Source organism: Nilaparvata lugens, chromosome 10 (genome assembly GCF_014356525.2).
Source record: "Nilaparvata lugens isolate BPH chromosome 10, ASM1435652v1, whole genome shotgun sequence".
In the NCBI taxonomy this organism is placed as follows: Eukaryota; Metazoa; Arthropoda; class Insecta; order Hemiptera; family Delphacidae; genus Nilaparvata; species Nilaparvata lugens.
Window position 1 is genome coordinate 29101965 of NC_052513.1, and position 27445 is coordinate 29129409.

A 27445-nucleotide genomic window follows, 5' to 3' on the forward strand; every position below is an offset into this window, starting at 1 on the left:
TGAATGAATGAATGAATGAATGATGAATGAATGATGAATGAATGAATGAATGATGAATGAATGAATGAATGAATGAATGAATGAATGAATGAATGAATGAATGAATGATGAATGAATGAATGAATGATGAATGAATGAATGAATAAATAAATAAATATAAATAAATAAATAAATAAATAAATAATAAATAAATAAATAAATAATAAATAAATAATAAATAAATAAATAAATAAATAAATAAATAATATAAATAAATAAAATAAATTAATTAATTAATAAATATTGTATAAATCTGTTCATGAAAGTGAACGTCTACAGTACTCCGCTACACTGTTTGAAGAAATCATTCAGGTTATTATAGTGATCTCAACTGAATTGTCAACAGCAAACAAAAACACTCATCAACATTGGAATGTCGTCATTGCCTGATCTATTTTCTTCTAGTCTTAGTGGATGTGAATTAGCGAGTTCAACACAGATGGGAAGGATGTAGCAATGCTGCAGTTCTGAAACTGGTTCAAGCTTATTATTGTGATTGTGAAGACAACAGAAGTGAAGGTGCAACGAGACTAGAATCACGGACATTGATAGGAAGAAGACGGGAAGCAGAAGATGGAGGAAGATGACAAAAGATAGAAGAAGCTGATGATAATCTGAGGAATTCCATTGAAGAGGAGGGGTTGATTATTACAAAGGGAAGGAAAAGAAGAGAAAGGAGATGGATATGATGGAAGTGAAGGGGTAGGAAAAGGAAGTGGTGGGGGAGGAGGAGGTAAAGGTAGTGAGGAAGTACGAGGAGGAGGAGGAAGATAAGCAAGAGAGGAAGTGAAGACAATAGATAAAGAAAGAAAAGGAGAAGGATAGGAATGAATAACTAGCTGTAAGAGACTAAAAACTATGACATTTTAATGCACGTTGGTAGAAGCAAGAGATAAAAGTAGATGGGAATTGATTGATTGATTATTACTTGCCTTTATTAGGCAAGACTCCAGGTCCTCTCTGCATACCACACAACCCTTAAATAATAAAATGAGGAAGAATCAAGGAAGATGGAGGAATAGCAGAGTAAGAGATTCACAATAGGAAGAAAATTTAGGAAAAATTAAAATAAAACTAGGCTGATAGGAATGGAATTTCAAAAAGCCAAGAAAAGAGAAGGCTAAGCGCAGAAATGTACAAAATTAAATGGCAAAACCTGAAGGAAATGGGAAGAGTAGATGAAAGTTCGAGTAGGGAGAGAAAAGTAGAAGAGGGAGAAGCAGAACAATCAAAAGAAGGCTTTGTGAGAAAAGAAGTGGAGCTGCAACCAAAGGATGAAGAAAAAGGAGAGAAAATATAGTAATGTAGGTTAGGGTGAAGGAGGTGAATATTGTAACGGAGAAGAAGAAGAAGAAGAAGAGAGCGATTAAGAAGAAGAGGAAGAAGAGGAAAAAGAAGAAGAAAAAGAAGAAGAAGAAGAAGAAGAAGAAGAAGAAGAAGAAATGTATCCAATTGCACAAACATTACCAGGCTAGTTAGCGTTCTCCATTTGGCAAATAAACAGAGTGACCACACACTAACAACCCAATAGAGGCCGAGCAATGCATTTACTTCTAGACTGGGCTTTAATTCACCGCAATTGAAGGTAGAGTACACATTCAACTATAGCTGAGTGCTGAGTGCTCTTCCCAAGTACGGTAGCCCACAGTAATTGATGGTCTCAAACGAGAATACTGAGTCCTTCACTTCAATCAGAAAGTAAACTGAGAGACGAATGATGGGGCTTTGTGAAACACAAGAATAAATACATTATTTTACACAAATGGAGATGATGGCTATAAAAAACAGTTCATTGAATCAATATTTGCGTTTTCAGAATTGAGCATGAAATGTGACAATCATTGAACCATACTACTGTACTTTTAAGATTGCTTCACAATCATATACGAGTATCTACTACAGCATGTTGCTCCTAATAACATTTTTGTTGAATGAGAACTGACATTGCAGAATTTTTCCATAATTGAGAAAACACATTCATTTAATGTGGATGTGACAAAAATGAAACTGTGTATTTTCAACATGATGCTCTGTTTAATATGATTTTAATTCCTGTTTATGAAAAGGATATACAAGGATAGTCTAAGCAAGCTTATACAGTATACGCGTTGTATTGATAGTGTAGAAGACATCAATTAAGTGAAAGTGCAGCCAGTTTAATTTGACTCAACTAATCGAGTGGCAAAATATACGTAGAGGTACAAAAGTGCAGTCATGTATTGTTTATGGATACTTAGGAGATATGATGACTTGTAAATTTTAAAGGTGTGCTTAAACTGGAGAGCAGTAGTTACGAATTTTACAGCCTTGAGTGACTTTCCAATCTATTTTCATCTTCGTTTGCAACAATGCTACAGCCTTTCTTGTCGGTTATTTTATTTTTTATTTCACTTCCTCTTCTATTTCCATCCTCTAATCAGTCCCCTACTTTATATCCATCATTTTCCAGCAAAACTGAAAACATACACTAAAATAAAAGTGTTTTAACCTACGTTCTTTATATCAATGTAATGTTTAAACTCAATGAGAAAAAACCATTACATTTTTATGAATGAATACAAGAGTCATCCTTTGTCATTATTTTGTCAGAGGAGGTACATTCTGAAGTTACATTTTTCAAGATATATATCTACTTTTTTCAGATAAAAAAGTCATAAATCATCTTATAATGATGAAATAAATGTGTGAATCATGTAGGAACACTCAGGCTAGAGTACCTATAGGGTGCAACTTTATGAAACCCCTTTCAACTTGAGATAATGCTGCAGTTCGGAAAGGTAATACCATAAAGAAAAGATAAACGTAAGTTTGTCTACCTGTTTGACTCTGGTAATACATTCCAAACATGAGAAAATCAACTTAAAAAAGGTAAGACTATTAGAAAAACTTCCTTAGGCTGCTTCTGTACTATTGAGTGAAATGATTTTGGGGAACATTTTCGCGACAATAGATTGAATAATATTCGCCTCATGTCATATTGTTTGGATATGATACGGTTACACAACATCCCTATTTCTCTCACAAAACGGGATGATGAAGCATATAATAATCTTCTTGAATATTACAGCCTACATCGTATCATAATAGCTATCGAACTGGTATCAGCACACTAGATAATTTAGTTGATCCTATACTGCCATCATAATACACCACCATAATATTGTCATCATAGTGCACAGTAATATCACAAAAAGCCTCGTTTATATAGTATATTTTTCTATTATGCTGTATAGTCATGAGAGTGTATTTACAAATGTCATACAACTCACATAATTCAAGGACATGAATCTCTCATGATGTTTGACAGGTTAAAGATTAAGGACATTTTCCATACAACTATTGAATTTATCCGTGATCAAATGACGTCATCCAACAAAACCAATTGACTGATTGATTGCCTGCATTTAAGGCGGAATGAGGGCTCTAGGTCCCCTCTGCCACGGATCTTGACTGAAATCAATGAGGGAAACGTAAGACGTTTTCAGCCTGTTATGGCCTGTTTGAATTTAATAGACGTACGTGCAACCGGGCCTCCCTATTCAAATTTGTATTTGCAATCATCATCTTCCTCATCTATTTGTCCATTAGAATACAGTCAGAGACAAATAAATAGGTATCTATTGAATTAAACAGTATCTTTACTCTAAGATCATTCAACACTCAACTATTTTCTTCTACTTATTTACACCGTTTTGGTCCAGTCCTTTCGAGTGAACATTCTATGCAGATCGATTTGTGAACTGTCGTCGAGTTTGGGTAATTTACAGTTTACAATGAATTGACCGACAAGTGTGTCGAGGTCAGTGTGCATTTTGATCGCGATCTGTGCGCATGCGCGAATTTTCAACTGCACGTTGTTGCGTGTTTATAATAAGAAAACGTCGAGGAAAGGATCGCTTGCATGGAAACGCGCCCGCTGATATGTGGGAGAACTGAATGCGTGTGAAATGGAAGTAATGCAAGTCGCCTCAACTGGATAGGATAGCAATTGCAGCAACCATTGAATGACCAGATGTAATGTCCAGTATACGTGTAGAGTAGCATTTGCCTATCTATTCACATGAGCTGGACTGATATTATTCAATAGTAGCTTTAAAAAAGAGCAAGTGAATATGGAGATTTCCATGAGAAAGGCTGAAGAAGTCAATTCAATAGAGTAGAGGTAGAGGAGAATGAAGAAAAGGAGGAGGAAAAATAGAGGGTAAAAATGAATGTTATGGAGAAGGTGAAGTAAAATGAGAGGAACAGAGGAAGAAGAAGAAATGTAAGAGAAGAAAAAGGAGAAGAAGAATAAAAATAAGAAGAAGAGGCTGAAAAAGAGAAAAGAGGATAACGTGTGAAAGAAATTCAAGAAAGAATGATTGAAGAAGGGAAGCGAAAAGATCATTCAACTTTAATTTGAACTGATGTCATAAACATACTACATTATTCTAGATTCCTTGATGATATTGATGTTTTTTGGGTTTTTTATGAGGGTGAGCTCATATGAGCTCTAGGCTTGTGCGTGGATAATGATGCGGATGATGATGAGAGATTCAGTTTTCAACACTAAAGTACCTACTGATACAGTGTTGTTCTCTTGTCAAACTATTATACGTAAGTTACAATGTAAACCATCACATAGAACGGGTTGAACTGTGAAAATCTCCCTAATGTTACACAAACTTTCTACCAGATTGAACAATCAACTTCAGAAATCATAATATGATGAGAAGGAAATCATACAGAAATAGGATGTTGATTAATTTTCAACTCTTTTGTACTTAAAATATTGTTTCCTAGCCAAATTTTAATGCATAATCATTAAAAATAACCTTTATTGTTGATGATGGAGTTTTAGTTATAATTCAAACATACGTAGATTGGTGATATACGAGTAATTGAATGGAAATAAGCAAGAAATAAGTATTTCCTTAACAAATTATACTGTGAACCATCAAAAATTACGGTGTAAACTGTACAGATCTCCCGAATTGTACGACGGCTTCCTATCAGATGCAACTAGGTATCAATCAGATACTTATCTCAGCTGGTTGCTTTCCAGGAAGTGGAGGAAATAACTATCTTTTTGACCGCGGTTGGAGCAGAGTTCAAGAACGCAGGTTATTTAGAATCTTTTACAAGACTTGGGCGAGTTTTTTGCATGATAGATAGCTGTATCTTCCGGCTTTTACTGGTAGAGTCTCCAGTCAAAACAGTAAATTACGGTTGTAGCGTCACGCCAAATCTGGTTTGACAATCAATTTTAGGCGACTGGAAAGTCAGTTTTCGCATCCAGTAATGTTGTCGTTAATCTGGCAAATAGTTGTTTAATCTGTCTCGCGGATGATGTCTGTCATCGCTTTCTTGAGAAATACGCGCCTAACTTTTGTTAATGGCATTTGGAGTTTTAGTAATGCTGAAACTGGTGCTAAACTATAAATAGTGCAATCTCTTATAGTGAGATTCACTTGGAACTGTCTGCATTGGTTGGGTTGTAAGCATTGATGCTATGTATGAGGAATGCTGACAGTTTGAAATAAATAACACTAGATGGGATTAGGATCTATTTTGAAGGAAGCTTAAAAATGGGGTTCAAATTTAAATTGATTTGTGGAAGCTGAAGTATTCTAGTTTGACCAGTAATAGCAGTGTAATCCGTTAAATGAGTTGAATGACTGGATTAAAATTAAATGTTGAGTATTTTTGTAATCAAGAAATGTGAATGTACTTATGAAGAGGATAACTATTGAGAGCGAGTCATCTTGCTGTTGCTGGTTCAGCTTGTTTCGTTTATAAAGCAGGACTCCAAATATTGATTATACCTTTGTATTTGATGTTGTCTCCAGTTATTACACTTCACTTCAAATAATCAAATAGAAACACAAATATATTGTTAAATTCTACCGTTCTATTTTTTGGTACCATGGTCCTGTACAAAAAAAAACGGTAGAATTTAACAATATATTTTTGTTTTTATATCATTATTTGAAGTAAACAAATAATCAAATAGAAACACAAATATATTGTTAAATTCTACCGTTCTATTTTTTGGTACCATGGTCCTGTATAAAAAAAAAACGGTAGAGTTTAACAATATATTTTTGTTTGAAGTAAAGTGAAAATTTGAAGTAAAGTGTAACTGAAGACATCATCAAATGCAAAGGTAATCAAATTGAAGTCCTGCTTTATATAAACGGAACAAGCTGAAACAGCAAGATCCAGTATGGTCCAGGACCATGGCCAGTCAGCATGAAAATGTTACCTGTGTGGTCACGAAACCATGGTCCTGTATCAAAAAATGAAACTAGAATTTGACAATATATTTGTGTTTTTATTCAATCATGGAACGGTTCTAAAACATTGACTCAGTCGAATTTTCCCTTCAAATACTTTATTTGAAGAAAACAACAATGAAGTCGAATTGATGAAAATTACATATTTCGCTTGCTTACAGTTTTAGTCAACTAGGGGGTGAAAGAATAAAGGAGGATTATGCTGCTCAGACTATCAAAAATGTATGTAATTAGGATGTGGAATAGAGAAAGAAGAAGGAGGAATTTAGAAGGATGAGTGAGAAGGGAAAATGATAGTTGAAAGATAACTTTATTCACATGATCCTTGAGAACTTAGGAAACATAGAACACTTCAGTCACATAACTCTTGAGAATATAATAGAATGTATTAATTATCCTTCTTGAAAAGGGTAGTTGAACGCTATATCCAGTGTTCAATTACATAACAACAACTAGGTTGAAGGAAAATACTAAGTTGGATCCTCATGCTAAGTTGGATAGTTCCATAGAAATAAAAGGATAAACATTTGAAGAGAAAAGATGATGAGATGTAGTGGTCGGAAGGGGGAAATGAGGAAATGAAACAAAATTCAAGATGAAGATCAACAGAAGAAAGACACTACAAATAAAAAAATAAGAAGTAGGTGAACAATGAAAATAAGACGAAGAAGGAGGAAATGTGAAAGAGGGACGAGAAGGAAAGGGAGGAGAGTTAGGATTAGAGCAAGGAGAATTGGGATGAGAGGAAGGAAGAAGATGAGGAAATAACGACAACAAGGAACAAGGGGAGAAAGTAATGGAAGGACGGAGGAGGAGACAGGATAAGAATTAGGAAGACTAGAAAGTCTGATAGATGAAATAAAATTATGAAAACATGTGAAAAGTTATAATAAAAGTATACTAAAGAAAAGGATATCAAAAAATAAGATAAGAGGAATAAGAAATGTCAAGAGGGACAGGAAAAATGAAAACTAATATGATGATGAAGATTAACAAAATATGAAGAAGGATATGAGGAAGATTATCAAACATATGAAGGGGGATGTGAGGAAAATGGAGAAAAAGATACGGAGAGACATGAGGCGGATGAGCAACGGGAGGAAGAAGAGGAAAGCCTAAACCTTATAATCACTCGTCAATTTCATGACGTATTAGTCTACCTGCATCAAAAGCTCCTTCCCGCGAATCTCAAGCCTTGACGGCTGTCCACCTTGACAAATAGATTTTCGGAGTGATCTTTCAACGCCCGCCCAGCGCTAAATCACGCGATTAAATACGTGTTTTCACTTACGAGGAGGTAATGCTATCCACTTGAAACTGTCAGCATTCCTCAAAGTTAACATCTATGCTTCTCATTCAATCAACGCTGACAGATTGTAGTGAATCTGGTCACTATAGCAAGCAACGCATACCTTGCACAATTATCACTTTTATTATATAGCACCGGGTGTGAAAGTGTTTGGTTTCTGTTATCATCAGATCGCCATTAAGAAAGCATCAACACTTTTCACCAGATCACTCCACCGTGCAAATCAATTATTACCGCCAACCGACTTTGTAACGTGGTGCATAATACTACTACCACACATGCCAAAATACCGTGTTCATGTACACTAACACAGGGAAATAGTGGGCCTATCACGTGTAGGCTACCAGAGAGCACCTAACGTATATACCAGAGTATGGTCTGGACCTTTCACGCGAAATATTACTGTATTCACAAGAATTATATCGAATTACGAGTTAATTGTCTGTGAACATAACCTTTATGATTAAGGATAGAAACAGTTCTGGGTGAATTCTTCTTGGTTCATCCCAGATTTTGTAATAAACTGATTACTGTCAATATGAATGAATGTGTGAATTTATTGAAAGATCCATGTATCATTTTCATAATATTCATAAGGAGAACTGCTCATCATTCTGAATAATCGTGAAAATAACAAAAACCTAAATGAACTGTCTCGTTTTATTGAATTATTTGAATATCACAGGAAATGATTTCTGAACACTGTTCAACTCATAAGTTGAAGAACTGGGATTTTAAATTTTACAGTAAGATTCTATTGGTTTTTGTTCAACAAAATGGATTTGCTGTTTACAATAAAACCCACTCAATTAATTAGTAACAGCCAATGATAGCGTTGTGGGCGTGGTCTTGTAGTAGCAGGTGAAGTGTATCAATGAGTTCTCGCACATGATTGGTTGACATTGTGTGATGTAGTAGATCTCTCAGTTGACGTTGAAATTGGCATTCACCAATAGAATTGAAGAGGGGCGTTCCGTCTTTCTTGCATTGGGAATATTTTTCTTATGGATTTGTTGGAATTACTATTTTTATTTTTGTTATTTAAAGAGTTAACTAAATCTCATAATATACTGCAACTGCATGATCTCTACATAATTCACATACATGATACATTTTTATAATCGACACCTTCTTCTCATTTATTTATACTAACTCACTGTATTCAGCAGCACACTAATGTGCAATCCAAGTCCATTCCATACTAACACAAACTCAATACGCTTATACATAGACTTGAACACTATCTATGCATCTCGTACCCTGCATAACGGATTCATGTAATCATTACGCTTATCACGATGATAGCTGGCCGTTTTCCACTTTATTTGCATGTTAATTAGTTATTTTTCATGCTTGAAGGATAATTCTAGATTACTTTCTTTTAAGATTTTGAGGGGTTTGGGAGTTCATTGTTCATTTCAATGCAAAGAAAATTTATTTGAATTAGGTTTGTCCGTCCAGTTCGAAAGACCATAACTCATTCCACATTTTTATTAACATTGGTCAAATTTATTCGGTCTTCAATAGAAATATTCCCGACTGTTCAATATTGGAATTATTCTTAGGAGCTAATCTTACTTGAAGACCATTAGTATCCTGTCTAAAACATACTTCAACGTCGACTAACATATTGATTTTGTCATAGATTGTTGATGAATGAATATGTGAATTTTATAAATGAAAATATAAATCTGAGTACCCTTTTTAAATTATCTCGTCACGACAGGTTTCGGCTACTAATGCCGAGTCAAAATGGCATTAGAAGCCGAAACATGTCGTGACGAAATAATTTAAAAAGGGTACTCAGATTTATATCCAAAAGTAAGTAGCCCTAAAGAAAAAAGACAATTAGATGGAATTATCATGTATATTTTCGGTTGTTTTTGATTATTTGGACAAAGTTTTCTTATGTAATTATAGGATTATTTTTTATTATTCATGTACCGTACTGTAGTGGTCAGTTATGTAAAGATTATTACACTTTCGGTCCTGAAAATTGGAGAATTAGGGAACTGTTGATCATTCTTCTCGTTGGTTATATAAGTGTATGATTATTTGTATGCGATTCAAATGTGAGATTATTTTTAATTGGAAATATAATTACCTTAAAAATTCGAAAACAAAGATCTTCTGAATTGAGACTTGAAGAACGAACTGGATAATGGAGATTTTACCAAAAGAAAATTAAGGAATGATATTCACAACATAAAATAACCACTTGTTCGTTTATTATCGTTCTGTAGGGTCATAAGCACCATCTGTGTGCTAATCTACGATTACCTGGAGGTATAAGGGCATTTATTATGAGGTGTTTGATACCGGCTTTAAACAAACAGTTGATCGATCTTCATTTGAATGGAGATGATGAATTTGCACCTTAACTCTAGTCTAGTTTTCATTCCATAGTAGGTCATAAAATATTGTAATAATTTTTTTTGGGGTACTTGGTAGGAGCAAGGACAATAAAATTGAAAATATACTGGATTCACTATTACATTTTTTCATGGTAGGTCAGACTAAGGCCTGGCTGCACAACAGCCGGCGGTTAAATTTTAACGGTGATTAATTTCACGAGAACCAATCAGAGAAGGCGTTTTTGAAAAGACGACTTCTCTGATTGGTTCTCGTGGAATTAATCACGGTTAAAATTTAACCTGCTGTTGTGCAGCCGGCACTATAAGCTCCTCTTTTTCGTATTCTACTGCTAATTTCTATGAAAATTCCTGCGTTTTCAAGCAAATGCTTTCAAAGTATAAGCAATTTCTCTCCAAGAGAAAAATTGAAGGTGAATCTTCATAGGAGCGGCACACGAAGATGATTTAGGAATCGACAAGGTTGTCCTTTTAATAGAAAACATTGCCTTTAAAAGAAACATTGCGTAACTTGAAATGTGCCGCTATAAAAATTCCTCAGTTGCATGACAGGTTGTTTTTCAAGATAAATTTGGTGAATCCATATTTCACGCACTTTATTAAACCAAACCAAACCGGTAGGTCCTCCTTCAGGCTATCAATTTAAACTGGCAGCATTCCTTATAAATAATATCAATGCTTTCCATTCAATCAATGCTGCCAATTGAAGGTGAATCTTTCTTTAAAGTCACAACATGGTAATCTTCTTTCTAAATCTAAAGATGATCATTATCTTTCTATAATATCTGAGTACGGTTCCATTTCTAGGCTCTATATCTTTGAAGGTATTCTCAAACGATATTTTAATACGTTATTAATTCGTTCTTCTTCTACTGTTTCACCTGTTATTCAAGTGTTACGCCATCAAAGTAAATAATGAAATAATGCTCTGAGTGGACCATGGCATACTTTTATCGTTATTTACCTGTGTTGTTAATAAATAATATACATATGAATATTGACAGGAATATTTTATCGAATCATCCTTGAATATATTTACTATTATGAGTTTGATGAGTTATGCATGGATATTGCTTTGTATATTAAATCTACGAATAATTTCCCCATTGCGAAGAAAAGAGTTTCTTATAATAATTATCACCTCAACAGAAGGAAATTTTATTGAATTTCTTTATCATGTCCTTTTTTTTATTTTATTAAAATTGTCCTTCGCCCTAAATACATGCGTCCACCAGTGATATCTGACAATGTTGGTTCATAATTATTACACATAATTATGGAAATGAGGGTGTGATTGTGAAATGTTCACACTTACTATTATATAGGGTGTTCCACGAAAGGTTTAACAGCCGAAGACCATAGATTTTACATTTAATTTGCAACAAAAAATGTCCAGTAAAATTTTCTTATATCGACCTTAGTTTTCGAGATATTTCGACTTCTCGATATTTTTGAAAAACGTCAATAACTAGAAAATCATCAGTCAAAATCTAATTCCAAGGAAAAGGTTGGAAAGAGGAAGAAATTTCCAATAAGATTCATGTAGTTTTTTACGACGTTTGACGTTTTTGAACTTTTTATGAGTGTTCAAACTGTTTGAAATTTGGCTTTGAACTCGACGAATGTACTTTTTTAAACTTTGAACGCTCATAAAAAGTTCAAAATTGTCACACGAAGGAACAAATTGGATGAATCTTATTGGAAATTTCTTCCTCTTTCTAACCATGTCTTTGGAATTAGATTTTGACTGATGATTTTCTAGTTATTGACGTTTTTCAAAAATATCGAGAAGTCGAAATATCTTGAAAACTGAGGTCGAAAATTTTACTGGACATTTTTTGTTGCAAATTAAATGTAGAATCTATGGTCTTCGGCTGTGACACCTTTCGTGGGACACCATGTAGATGTAGGCCTAAACAAAATCAACACCTCAACACATTATAAGAAACATCATGATCTGGTACATTAACCTCAGCTACTGTGAGACTCACTTCAAACTGTCAGTATTCCTTATTAATAACTTCAATACTTTCCATTGCATCAATGCTGCCAGCAAAAAATGAACCTCACTAGATGGCGTTAATTGTTCGGAAGCCATTTTGTTTCTGGATTTTTGCCTAGAGTCAAAATCGTGACCTCTCACTCGTGACTCCTCACTTCCACTTACAATTTCTGCCATTTTATTGTGTCCGTCTCTATCCTTGACGCTGCATCCTTTATCCTTAATTCTAATTAATCGACGTTAAACAACCTGCATAATTGTCTCTGCTGCTGATAACAGCTGACCGATTAGAGAAACAATGATATTATTATTCTTTCACAAAAAGATAAGTGATAGATAAATGATGATGGGAGCCATGCCAAGGTAAAAACTCCGTTTTGCTTCTAACATTAAAAAGATAAAGCAGCATGTGAACAGAGTCATTATACCGTGTGTTGACTGATTTGATTGAATAATTGTTGGTTTTAACGTGATTATGTGTTTAGTTGTCCTAACTTATTATTACTCCGTACTATAACAGTAGGCTACTATTATTATCTCATGAAATTGTGGGATTCAAATAAAATCACCTTAACACTTTTTTAAACGTGTGAACATTAAAATTGTTTTATTAAGATCTTAGTTCTGTACTACATATTTCACTATGTTATTAAGCCATGAAAATGTAGGATTCAAATAAAATTACCTTAACGATTTTTAAAACGTGTGAACACATAAGAATGAGATATCAGATCTATTAATTCATGAATATAACTGTTAGATTTGAATTATAGACTCGAATACAGTGATGTACATGTTTATAACGTGAGAGAAATATGGTTATTTGAAGGACAGAAATTTCTGAAATGATTGGATTAAACTAGTAATTAGGTTTTTTCAATTTAAATGTTAGATTCGGATACAATTTTTCATAGGCTTCTCAATGTGAGAAATATGCAAATTCAGCTATACTCGAATATTTGCTGTTGTTTTGAGATTGTCAGATCTGAATGATAATTCTAGTGTTTTTTGAATGCTATAATTTGAGGTTTTTCAGTTTGTGATTGTTGCAAATAGGTTTGAATTGTAGGGTGATGATTAAGAACATTATCATCATCGAGTCATAAGATTTCTTGATCCAAATAAGACCCAAAATGTGTATCTTTAGTCAGTCGCTGTGAGTTCATTCCAGTGTCCAGTGTTACAGTCTAGAGCTCCTGGATTCTCTGAAGGTTTGGTCTTGATTTCGATATTTACGAAACAGATAGCGGTAAGCTTACAAGTATTGAAAATATATCTCATCATATATATAGTGTCTTGACAATTCAAACTTTTATCTCGAAGAATTATTATAAAATTAATAATTTGGTTATTTCTTGATAAATTTAGTTAGTTCAATGAATTATTATTAATTGTTAGTGAGAATTAGTGTTTATATATGTGTCAACTCACCATTCGAAACTTTACTCAACTTGAAAGTCTCATCATTTGTAGCTCCATCTTTTGGAAAGTTGTGATCTTCTCCCCTTCAAGTGTTTTCTATTTTACAATTAGATTCATCTAGTCCCCTACTAAAGTGACACATGATACACAAATAATACACAATAGAAACATACATTATAAACAACCAGTCCTCCTCTTCCTATAACCAGTCTGTCAGCTCTGTACTTGAATAGTTCCTTTTCTCGTACGTTACATAAAACTTGAGACAGATTATATAAATATCCATAATACTCATTTAAGATCATGACTTATAACAGCTTATCACAATAATATTCAAAAATATTCTTTTTGAATTAATTTACTAGTATCATTTCACTTTTATTCTGTGTAAACGACATGTTTCGACTTAATTTCAAGTGTCAAAATAATTTCAAAAATATTGAGTAGCCCTAGAAGTTACCGTACAACACACATATTAGGATCAGTACTGCTGGTAGTGCATTTTCTATTCATAAACTTAGTAGATATTATTTGTAGGTGATATTGGAGTAGAAAGTGAACACGGTATTGTGACAATTCCAAGTTTTTTTAATTCGATTTTTCATTTACTGTATTATACAATACTTCTGGCTACTTGCCTTATAAATAATTCTCATAATGCGTATAAGCATCCTCGACCAATAGAAGCCAAAATAACTTTTTGTGAAGACAAGTGAGCTAAGGCATAGCGATCACATCCACTTATATCTCCAAATCTCATCTCATAACCTCCTCGATTAAGGTAAAACCACACTCTCAGCATCTTCTGACCGCATTTTTTATTCATTATTCAACGCTAGATATTGAATAATAAACAAATACTCGAATAATTTCCTCGACCTCACAGTTGACAGACAATATTCTATCCGACATTTTTGTAAACCTGCCCAAGTAAGATATGCCTCGAGCTATTGTGAGATTCACTTAAATCTGTCAGTATTGATTGAATGGGAAGCATTTCAGTTATTTATACGGAATGCTGACAGTAAGAAGTGAATATCACTATATTATACCAGCACCCTATACATTACATAAGCGAGAAAGTGTTTACTAAATATCATCATTGTAGAATATTCTCTCTCAATCTTTCTCTTCCTATCCTTGTCAACCTCTTTCTCTTTCTCTTGACACATTCTCTCCGTTTTTCGTCTTCCTAGACACCCAAACAAACTCAGTTATTATCTAAAACTGAAACGTCTCTCGCTCCATTACTCTTCTACACATCACAGACAGCCTCTTCTCTCTATACTGACTCATTTTCTCTCTCTTTCCGCATTTTAATTTGTTTGAGACACGCGTAAGGATATTGACATGTGTATGACGTGTGAAGAATAAGGATTGACGGTCTAGTTATGCGTCACTTCCCACCGAGTTTGCTCGTAGACAAAAGTAACGGAACTAGGTGTGTGTGTGTGTGTGTGTGTTTATGATTTTCTCTTGGTAACCACGTGAGCTGTGTTCGTATCAATTAGGTATTTTGGGCATTCTCACACATGAGTCGATGTGAACAATGAACTCTGTAAAATGGGTACGTGCCCTCCAGTTTTAATATTTACTGTCTTTTGGGATCTTTTCTCATTGAAATTTGGGAGAGAAACTACGTTACAGGCTTTCTGTTTCCTGAATTCTGATTGGATACCTAAAACAGCCCGCACACAGGGACAATAGCAGCTTCCACTAGCTGTGTCGGGATCGCGGAATTAGAAATGTCCGGCACTCAAATGTGCATGACATTTCCAATTCCACGTTCTCGCCACAGCTGGTGGAAGGGAAATGCAAGGACACATCGTCCATGCGTGCAGCATGCTTAAAACAATAACAGTTATGATATGTGCCAAAGTGCACATATTGATATTTTGAATGAAAAAGACTGAGAAATTGTCAAAAAACCACTCATTTATTGATAATTAGAGAGACCGGTTTCGGTTATTACACCATTGTCAATCTCTGATAAACAAAGATTATCAAAGATTACAAAGATAAACAAAGATTATCAGAGTTTATCAGAGATTGACAATGGTGTAATAACCGAAACCGGTCTTTCTAATTATCAATAAATCAGTGGTTTTTTGACAATTTCTCAGTCTTTTTCATTCAATATGAATAATTACCACAATATCAACTTCTCAACTACACAAAAAATATTGATATTTTGTTTTTGGATATTTCTCACTCTGATAATGTTATTGGGAAGTACACCTCATGGCATGAAGTGCTGTAGGTGAGGTTGAACTCAAGAAAGGAAAGATGATTGGGGAATCAATCACTCATTAGAGGAATGATTCAATTTAGGGGCTGAGTAAGCATAAGGTGTATGAGAAGATATGTAAATGAACAAGCCGATTGAGAAAAGATGGAGAAGAAACGGAGAAGTAAGAGAAAAATTATGAACAAGATGAAAGATGAGAAGAATGACAAAACGTCAAAGAGAAGGCGCGAAATTTTGTACATAGTTACGAAAACAGCAACTCATTATGCGGCTATTGTTGCCGTCTGTCACCACAGCAAGCGTCGCGGTGTCGTTGGCAAGTGAGAGGATCACATCACGTACTCTCAAACTGAGCGCAGGACGTCGAAATGTGGAGAAATTTATTGTGTTGGCAGCTCAGACCTGCTGCTGCTCCTGTTGCAAGAGAGATTGTCAGCATTGGATGAATTACAATCGTTGGATTCATTCATGAGGAATGTCAGTGGACTTATTGTGTTGACAGCTGCAGGCCTGTTGCTTCTGTTGCAAGAGAGATTCACATCAACCTGACACCATTGGTTGAATAGGAAACGTGGGTGTTATCTATAAGGAATGCTGACTGTTCAAAGTAAAGTTCACACTGCATGGTGAGAAATGATAGACACGTCCGTTTTGGCTTCACGAGATTTGTTGGTTTCGTGGAGAGTTGCGGAGTGCATTGTTGGATCTGCTGGTGCAGTAATCGTATTGTAATCAGCTGTGTGATGTGCGGTAATGTAATGTAATGGATGGGTCTGTTGACGACATAAGATGAGGGTGGTGGCGGGGGTGGAGGATTGTGTAAGGTGACAAAGTGGAAATTGTGTGGATAGGCGAGAAAATGAGAAGAAAATGGAGAAAAGTGAGAAAAGGTGTTTGAGAGAAAGGACAGATGAAGAGGAAGGCGAGATAGCAGATAGCAGGAATAGGAAGGATGAGAAAAAGAACTATAGAAGATAGTGAGAATTCGGAAAAAAGAAGGCGGTATAAAGTTCATATTGTGTATAATTTTTGAAAAATCTTCTAAATCCCCTTATCACTATCACCAAGCATCCAATATTATTTGGATGCATTATTTATCCAGTTTAGCCTATTTATTTAAAAAATTGTAGCCTTTAGATTCCAAACTAATATTTTCGGGTTGGAGAAGCCGTTCTCCTCAAAAAAGATGTTGTTTCACAATATTGGAATCTTCCTTTTGCCTCACCTACTGTACTCATGGGACCATAATAATTATAGTTATTGTTAGTACGATAATCAAATCTTAATTAGAGATTATTATATCTAATATTATGAATAAGGATATATTTTCGTGATTATTTCTAATTAAATAAATTGGTAGTTCCTCAATTTCTATCTATGTATTTTAGTTCAGTGCAGTAGATTATATTTATTTTTTGTGAAGCTTTTTGCATTTTCTTTCTGGCAAATGAAAAAATAAGTAAAATAATTTAATTTTATTTTGGAATAGACGTTTCAACAAAAACTCAGTCTACATTAAATGATTGAACACCATTACACTAGTGACATTCTAATTTTTAATGCATGATTCAGTACATGAATTTCTAATCATTCATTGGAAAAATATAAGTTTATTAACGTATTATTGAAATGCCAATTCTATTGGAAGGGAAGGGAATGAAGCTGTCACCCAGTAGCTTCTACCACGTAATAGAGAAACGTATAACTTTAATCATTTAGAACCTTTACTTGTGTGCATTATCTCCAGCAAAGAATCATCAAGTTAAGGTAATATTATATTGTATTGATTTTATCAACACTCTTGAGGAAATAATGTGCTTCTGCGTTAAGAAATCTGATACTAGAACTATCGAACAAAGTCAGGCTCAGTAAATGAATACATTTTTCATTTATGGGTATGTGGTTTTCCGCAAAATTCTGCTCACAATAAATACAGTAGCCTACTTCTACTTTATTCAGATTTCAGATACTAGAATGATCAACGACCAATCAAACTAAGAATCAGTGAATGATATCAGTATCAGTAGGTCAAACAGATACATAAGTCATAATACATATACATAATCTCCCGCTTATGTAGTTGAGAAACTGTTACCAAGTTCTAGCTTGAGAAATGTAAGAGTAAGTATATTATTGAGTTTGGAAGAGACATCACGTACAGAGTCGGTGACAACGATGTAATCTCCGTCAATTGTACCCTTTCAACAGAAGTCATGATGACTGTGACAATAGAAAATTGTCGTCAATGAAACCAGCAGTCTATCTCTTGAGGATGACTCGAGACTCGGACTGTCACTGGTTTTGTTGATTTTTTTATCGAATGAGAAGGCATTGACTTGTCCAGGTGGGTTGTCCGCTACAAGTCTGTCTTTTTCATCTCACGGAATGGAACTCTGAGACAAGAGGTAGTAACTTTTCCTTTCGAAAACCTTCCAAAATTGTGGGTTCACGATATTGCTGTGTGATAATTCTAAATTCACAAGTCATCTTATATTGGTGCAGGTAGAATGTAGTTGGAAAAGTCTACAAAAACTCATGTCAGTTCATTTCTTCAGTAGGCTTATTCCACATACCTCCATTTAAATTTATATTCATCTCCAATGTTGAATTGTTTCTGAGAATTACTAATCCAGTTCGTCATTATCTCATTCAGCAATTTATCTGTATGTTATATTCAGAACAAACGTTGATTTCAGGTGTAATGACTGTAATACTCTTGATTCTCACTGTTGAGATTGATTGTAATTGGAATAGCTTGAGGATTTTTTTAAAGTTACAATATTTATCAATGTAGTACGAAGTCATTCCAATTTTGGAGAGGCTCTACCTGGTGGTGGATATGATGATCTCTTATTGCACTATAATTTTGAATCAACAGATTATTTCAAAAAAAAGATAATTTAATCTTATTTTCAAATTAATAAAATATAGAAATAATCAGTACATGATATTATTAGTGCAATGTTTGTATAGTCATTATTCAATTCAATTCTATTGTTGGAAAAGCTAATATTATTTAATGCAATGTTTGTATAATCATTAGTCAATTCAATTCAATTGTTGAAATAGCCAATATTATTTGAGCTAATAATTGTTGTATAAGCCTGTAACTGAAGCCAATGAAATCTAAGAATTTAACTTCAGAACCTTACAATGTTGTAGAATTTGTTTTCAGTATTAAACATCTGCCATTGTAGAAGGTATTTGAGTTACTCTAGATATCTGGTTCAAATTTAAAAAGTGAATAGCCTTCACAAAATTAAAGAGAGGCACAAGTGTTGGAGAGTGACAGATGGCCTAAGTGAATGCAGCGTGAGAGAGAGAAAAGAGAGTGAGAGTGAAAAGGATTGTGATCTAAATTCTTGGACGAAGTCACAAACTCATCCAAGACCACAATAAAACCTGTACTGGATCTGCCAATCCCTCATTTTGTGACGAAATCTCCACAGCCAGATAAGTCCACAGCTTGTAGTTACATCAATAAACTAGATCCCAACTAATTGTGAACATAAACCGCACACCCCACAAAGAAAGCTCAAGGTTTGGAAAGAGAGGAACACATTTAGAGAAATTGAAGCAGAGAGGGAGAGGGAGATAGAATGAGAGATAGAAAGGAGAATAAAGGAGAGACCCAATTATTTACTCAGAAAAGGCTTGAAATAGAAGAATGAATTGGATAGATGGAGGCTGGAAGTAGCATAAAGTATAGAGGGGAAGGATGGTTGGATAAGAACTAGTATAAAAAAATAAAAAGATAAAGAGGAAGAGATCTAGTAGGGGAGGATAATAAAAAGGGGAGGAATAGCAAGTACTAGAAAAATAAAAAGGAGAATGAGGAGAAGAAAAATCTGAGTGAATGAAAAAGCATAAGAAGAATGATGGAATGACAAGAGGGGACAGGTAAAAGTTAGAATAAGAAAAGGAAGAGCAAGAAGCAATAGCCAAAAATGGAAAAGGAGAGGAGGAAAAAGCAGCAGAAAGTGGAGAAGAATGAAAAGTTTTTTAAAAAAAGAGTAGATTAAAAGAGGAATGAGATGAAGAATAATAGGTAAGAAGATGAAAAGGCGAGAGGTAAAAATGATGAATATGTTGAAGAATAGGAAGAAAGAAAGGTTAAAACCAATAATTGTTTTCAGAAGATGATGAAGAAGAAAGGATACTGACGATAAGAGATTGTGATACCGTAAGTAAGTTGGAAAAAGTGAAAAAGATGAATAAAAAGGTAAAAACAGAAGGAATTGTAGACTATAGAAAGAAGAAAAAAATTAGAATATGAACTCGAATACTAAGAGAAGAAACTAGGAAGACAAAAAAGGCGTGTAATAGGTAGAAAATTAGATAAAAATAAGAAGGAGGAGAAAAAGAACGTGAACATCAAGGAGAAGCAGACAATGAATCGAATAAGAAGAAAAAAGGGAGAATATGAAAAAGAAAGAGTGGAAGAAGGAGAAGAAGAAGAAAAAGGAAGAGAAATTCTGATGAAAAATGTGGTCCACCAGTTGAAAGCAATATTTTTGGCAGAACTGGCTATCCCACTTCCCACACTTAGAACTCTACAGTCGCGAAAATATTCATTAAAAACGCGCCCAGTGAAAGTAACGGCCTTGGCATAATTAGTTCATATCAGATTGATCTTTTGAATTTTGTGACGATCGTTTATAGTTGAACGTGGAATCTTCTCAAATGATCTTCAGACATCCTATTATCTTCAATCGTAATGAAGCTCCATCATTGTTACCTGTGCCTGTGCCTGTGATTGTACGCTATTCAGTTGAATGCCAACTATAATGATAGTTTGATACTGATTAATTGATCTTCTAATGAATGGATGAATGCTGAGTTGGATAGTGTACGTGAATATTATAAGATATAAGCTACAAGTCATCCTAAATTGACTGAAATGCCATGAAATTGATGAACTATTGATTAGAGTATCATAATGGGAATAGGGGAATAGGAATTGTTCTACTAACTAGCTTCATGGTGATACCTCTAGTGTCAGTTATTTCAAATAGTTTTATAGAAAATATTAACTTTTGTTGCATTTGAAATATTTCTTGAGCTTTTGGCGAAGCACAAATACATATTTTTCTATCCAGAAAACTGTAGTTTTCATCTAATCAGGATGATTTTGTCAGTTTATCAAGGGAGCAGTAAAGAACCATGAGAAGGATGAATGCTGAGTCAGATAGTGTACGTGAATATTATAAAATATAAGCTAAAAGTCATTCTTAATTAACTGAAATGTTATGAAATTGATGAACTTGAGTTATTCATGATTAGGCTATCTAAAGGGGCAATTGGAATTGTTTTAGTAACTAGTTCCATGGTGATACCATCAATGAATAAGTGTCAGCTTTTCAAATAGTGTTCTAGAAACTATTATTTACTTTTCTTGCGTTTGCAATATTTTTTGATCTTTTGGCGAAGCACAGATTCATATTTTTCTATCCAGGAAACTGTATTTAGTTGTCATCTAATCAGGATGATTTTGTCAGTTTATCAAGGGAGCAGTGCTAAAGAATCACGAGAAGATTAAATCTTCTTATAAATTTTATCATAATTCGATGATGAGTGTTTTTGCAGATAAAGTGGTACATAATTATGATATTCTCCCAATTCTATATCATCATACGCATCCCAATAGTTCCTGTAGGTTATATTATATTCCTTGTATTCACACATATTCTATTGCATATCCTCTTTCAAATATGATTCAAAAATCACAATAAATTTGATATATTGGAAAAATTACTGTGTAAACCTCAAAATCTTTCAGCGGATGAAAGGCAAACAAGGCAGCAGGCAATATCAGTGGAAAGTGAAAGTGATGACGTCATGAAAATTAATTTTTGAGGCGGTGGATGGCTGAAGGTGGACATGACCCTTGACCCTCACAGGCTATTCCTGGGTTCTCGAGTTAGCGAGCAGGTGTTCTATACTGGGCTAGTTGCCCCAGGCAAAAATCTTTCTCTCATTTATAGTGGTACTATCAGATATTGAAAGAGTAGTATTCCTTTTCTAACATTACCAACATTAGTATCAACGTATTTGAAATGCACAAGTTGCATACTTTATAGTAAAGTTCCAGTGTAAATGAATCTTTCTCCTATTCATAGCGACAATATCAGTAGCCTACTTGTATAGTTGTATAGCTGTTCTAGTATAGGTAGTATTACCAGCTTGCAACAGGTTGTGTGGGTTTCATTGTAGCACAGTACATAATTCTGATAGGAGAGAAAAATACTCATCTATAATCTATAAAATACATGTACGGGATAGGAAACACACGAAAGACGCATCATCATGTCTGAACTACTGAGCTGATTAACTTGAGATTTTAAATGTAGATTCTTATTTTTCCGGGGATGGTTATAGGTCTATTTTAAATTCTTCAAGATTCCAGTACGTCAAGTTTTCAGTTTGTCAAGTTTTAAATTAGACCCTTGCGGAGCACGGGCTGGTATCCAATATTATTATTTTTTTTTTAACTGTAGACTAAGTTAAAACAGGTAATTTCTCAATACTACTCCAAATTCTAATTGGGTATAAATAACTCAAATGAAAAGTATAAATATCCTAATAAACTACTGGACAGTTTCCAAAATAAAACTAATCGAAACTTTTTATACCACTTTTTAGCCTGCTTACCATTGTGGAATCTGTACACTGTACCATAGAATAAAACAATCTTATAATATTCGTATAAGTTCTCTCTGACTGTAAAAACTTGAAGTTGTTCAATAAAATTGAATATGGCTGAATATCTGAATCTTGAACTCAATATCTAATTCAGGAAATAGGATTTGACTAACTTAATTGATCAACCACTTCTCAAAATACAAAAATCTTCAATAGGTATTACTGATGTGATGGAAAGTAAATGAACAAGTTTGTGATTAAAAGTTAACATTCTCAACGACATATCATTTGATTTTCATCCACATTACTGATTCTACTTTATTTCGTAGTTTCTTTTACTCTTCGTGCACTTGAAACCGAGAGTCAAGAGAGTAATAATTATTATAGTTTTTACGGGATGACCTGCTCACTTCAAATTCAAAGACTAAAACTGCACGATGCTTTGAAAAAACAAATTACTACCAATTTTTTCCAAGGTCCAATATCTTCCTCGAATGAGCTTTCACTGCTCTATACTAATGAAAGTCGGATGAAAAACTCTTCTGAAATTGGTCAAAACAAAGGATGAGGATAAGTGACTGATGGAAAAGTAAATAGAAAAGGGGAAAGAAAAGAAGATTAAGTAGAAAAGAACTGTATCTTTGTGTAAATAATGCAAGATAGATGGAGAAAATAGGAGGCAATCCTTGGTTGGTTTCTGTTATCAACTGAAGACTTGTTATTCCTAGAATATTCAGTTTGAGTTGCCAATCGCTGGTCAATTTTTTTGCATTGATTGGATGTAATCATGTAGCCCAAATACTCACAAGTCGAGATATTTCACTCTTTTTATTGGAAGGTGCGCACAGATTTATGCGCCGCGAACACGCGCATTTCAGTTCTCATCAGCTGATGCTTTTCTCATTATATCTGTATTTGTACAGAAACAGTAGCCTAATATGCAGATATAATTAGCATAGCATCAGCTGACGGAAAAAGAAATGCGCTTGTTCGGGGCGCATAAGTCTGTATGCAGCTTGTGAGTGACACTCATTATAAGACAGGATAATATTTTTAGCCAGCTTTGAATCTCCAATATTGATCATTCATCAATTACCGTTCTCTAATATTTTTATGGCGAGTTTCGTAATTTCTATCTTATTTCAATTTTCTTTATTGTATTATTATTCGTGTGCGTTATACTCTCAACTCCTTCCATCAGGCTTGTAATACTTGTTGATATTCATAGAAGACCATCTATGAAACATGAACAATAATTTTATTTATGCCTGAGACTCGCATTGGATGAGATACATTTAGTTTGGATCAACTATTAAAAAATTTTTGTTTCTGTGTGTTATTCTCTCAACTCTGTGCCGTACATCAGGCTAGTGATAATTATTGTGAATCTTCATAGAAAACTATCTATGAAACATAAACAATAATCTTTTATATTCATAAAACTCGTATCCATGATATGAACTTAGTTTGAATCAGCTTATAGCATATTCTACATTACAGAGAATTTGGCACGGTTGTATTTATACTTCTACTATCGGTTCCATCATTATTATTTATAATCAGTTAGCTCATCTAGAGCCTCTCAAAGAACTCTCGTATTGATTCATTCAAATCAAATGACCAATAGTGATATTTCATCAGTGTATAGGCCCAAGTCCGATTTCCAAGCGTGAAGATCTCCAGATTGCAATTAGATATCTGATTAGAGTTTCCTTCGAGCCTGAGGTCTCAGAGGTGGATGACCGGTAGTTGCAAGGAAACAAGTGAGAACATCACTATGATGCCGGACTTGCATTGTGTCAATGGAAGATCTTTTGACCTTGAAGCTCGGATCAATAGGATTTTGCACGGATGTAGCGGAGAAAATGGAGAACAAGCAAAAAGGAAGAAGTTCAATACGTGAAGGATGAGTGCATTCAGTAGTAGTAAAAAAGGGAAAGGTGGAAAAGAAAGGGAGGAGAGGAGGTGAAAGAAGCAAAAGATTGGATAAGAAATACATTAATTTGAGATGAGTAGATAGAGGTGTATAAGGGGAGAAGTAGTTCTATGACTGTATGGAAACGCTATTAGAAGAAAGGCGAGAGCAAGGAGGAGAAAAATAAGATCGTAGATCCAGGATAAGAAAGAAAACGAGAAGATATTGCACAGAAGGAGGAGAGAAAGATGAAAAGAGCAGAAACAAAAAACAGAATTCCATCTGAGAGCAAGCAAAAATAAATTAGATATTGAACTAGAGAAAATGAAGTGAGGAGTAGTTAGTAGTATACTAATAAAGTGAGTAAATTAAGTAGTAGTTAAGTGAGTAACAGTAGTAATAGTAGCAGCAGTGTTAGTAAAAAGGAGATTGAGAAGAAAAAGAGGATGGAAAGGAAAATAAGAATGGAAGGAGACAGGGATGTAAAAGAGAAGAGAAAAATGGAATGCAGCAGAGAGGAAAAACATTCAATGGGGAGAGAAGCAGATAAGGAGAGAGAGTTATGTGAAGGTGATGGAGTAGAAAAAATAAGAAGAAATGAGTATATGATTTCTTTCCGCTACCAGTATTAGATTTCAGAAGAATCAAAAGGAAAAGGGATGGTTTGAGTAAAGTATACACTTTCTTGAGAAATATTTAATCATTTAATTTTATAAGATCCCATTTTTTATTTTACTAGTCAATGTATTTTTTATCGGTTCTAAATAATTATTTGTTGTCAATTCTAACATTCAAATTTCTTGTATGACAAATAAAGTCGAATCAGTTATATTCCAGTTTAAATCAACTATCAATAATTATCAATAAATCAACTATCATATGATGGTCATTGAACTATTATAACTCAATAAATTCATCCACATTCTTGAATACATTTTTTGTTTTCCCATAGCAATTCATCTAGTTTTATTGATATTCAAAATCGATCAGATTTCAATTCAACCTCTTATTAATGTCTGTATTATTCAGTTCAATATCATGTCTATAATTTTCAATTTCCATTTTCAGCACCATGTGGAGGAGGAAGCAAGCCTTTTTCGTAAGTTTAAATCTGTCTTGATAACTTTCTGTGTTTCAATATACAAAATTTTGCTTGAATATTTCGCTCCTTAACGCAACTTTTCTATATTAGCGTTATTTCTTAATAGCTCATAGCATTGGTGCAAATTTTGTTTGAATTGTCTCCAATTATTTATCTACACTGGGAGTCCATAGTAAACTTTCACAACAATTATTTATTACTATTTTTCTTCCACCAGTTGTGACAGATATAATTTTCATACCTCTTTCATAATTTGTATCACTTGTACTTGAAAATTAGAAATTCTACTCTGTTATTATAATCTCGTTATTTGAAAAAATTGGAATGATCCTTTGCTTATGTCTGTATCTGCAGAGGATAATCATTGAAGTAGATTGTAACGCAATTTCTTACATTTTTCTCAAGTACTGCTGAAGATTAATTTTGCAAGCGTGAATTAATTTTACACTCCTCAATTTCTTTATGATACGAGAAAATAGATGTTGTATAGTGTTTCCTCTATAAGTGACACGATTATCAATTTTGATTAGGCTATTTCAGAATAATTATTCACAATATAAGTGCAAGAATTGGATTGAATTCTACGTGAAAATTGATAATCTGAAAAAGTCTAATAGGCATAAGTTACTTTAGCAAATTGATAATTTATTATTAAGATAGGGAAAATCATGATATCGATCTTGCTATTGTACTGATGAATGTTCATAGTTTATTAATCTGTAAATCGGCATTAGTGTTTAAAACGAGATGGAACAATCATATCAGTTCTTATGATTCAAGAAATTGAAGAATCTATGGAGGAATCCGACTATCATTTTGTTCTTAGTGTGGTTCAGTTATTCTTAGAGTCTTAGTTAGTTTAGGGCGTATTTTAAGTGTTCTTAGTTGGATCAAAATTTAAACCTCGTTTTTAAGTACTCTCGTGGTGGAATTGCTTTCCAACTAAAAATTCAATTGAATAACATTCAATTAGTGCTCCAAGATTTAAAGTTTGGATTCCCTTCCTCTGTAAAAACATAAATAATTAAGGTTCGAATAACAATACATAAAGTGAGAATTATCACGTTTCTCTCTTGTTAAATATTAGAAGTAATCAGTTTCCAAGATTTTTTTTGTTACAGTTCTTTCAATTTCATGCATATTCATTCATATTTTTTAGACCAGTGTGTCTTTCCAATACTAGTCAACCAATAATCATACTCAGTAACTGCTTCTCAACCTCCTCATGTCGACCAAAGAAGAAATGTATCTCAGATTTTCTTCTTTTGAATTCACTACTGCATTCTCTACCATGACATAACACTCATCAGAAGAAAAGATTCAAGGGTGATCCTCTCATAACTCACACCTAATTAGTGAGAGAAAATACCTGTACAGTACATAGTATAGGCGTAGCTCACTTGCTTCTTTCTCGTTACAAATGAACATTAGCCATCTTTTTCTTTGTTTCCTTCTCCTTCTTCGTCCTCCTCTTTTTCTTCTTCTTCCCTATTCTTATCCTTCTTTTTCGGCGTATTATTCACAGCGGAAGTCACATATATACTACTCCCGCTATCCTCTATTAGTTTTAAGACTGCCGCGTGTGTTTAGTTTAAAAAGAGAATAGAGAGAAAGCTCAAACTTTCTCTGCTTTTGCAATTGAGAGAGAGACAATATGATTGCTCGAGTGTGGGAATGGGAAAGAGACAGTGACAGAAATTGAAACAAAGAAAGGTAGTGTAGTGTAGAGTACACGATGTCCAATGAATCAATCTTGGGCAATGATACGAGAAAAGACAGTCAGCTGAGTCGAAGGAATAATAAATGGCTCCGCTTCAGTGCGCATTGACCACTTCAGAGTAATGACTTTGGCTGTCACGAATGTTTTGGTTCGCAGGAAGGATGGCTTCATTTCAAATTCAAGTTTTCATATTCTTCAAATCTGATTAGGAAAATTCATATTTTCTCCTATTATGGTTGGCTTTAGATCTCATTCCATCGGATTTATTTTCATCTCAATCTCTGGTCCGGTTATGTTGTGCTGGGAAAGGATCTGTAGGTATCGAAAAAAAATAAATATTTTCAAAGATATGATTTTCTGTTCATAGTGTAGAGCTCCATAATGAATGAGAAGGACAGT

At 34.0% G+C, this 27445-nt stretch overlaps 1 protein-coding gene across 1 annotated transcript in view; it reads left to right on the plus strand.

The window, feature by feature from the left end:
• The window catches only part of LOC111064182 (serine-rich adhesin for platelets), a 100156-nt gene that overhangs the window by 16349 nt on the left and 56362 nt on the right, over positions 1–27445 (plus strand). Inside the window, exon 2 of the mRNA XM_022351873.2 lies at positions 25293–25323. Within this exon, the coding sequence (XP_022207565.2) occupies positions 25293–25323 (31 nt within the window). The remainder of the gene's footprint in view (positions 1–25292; positions 25324–27445) is intronic.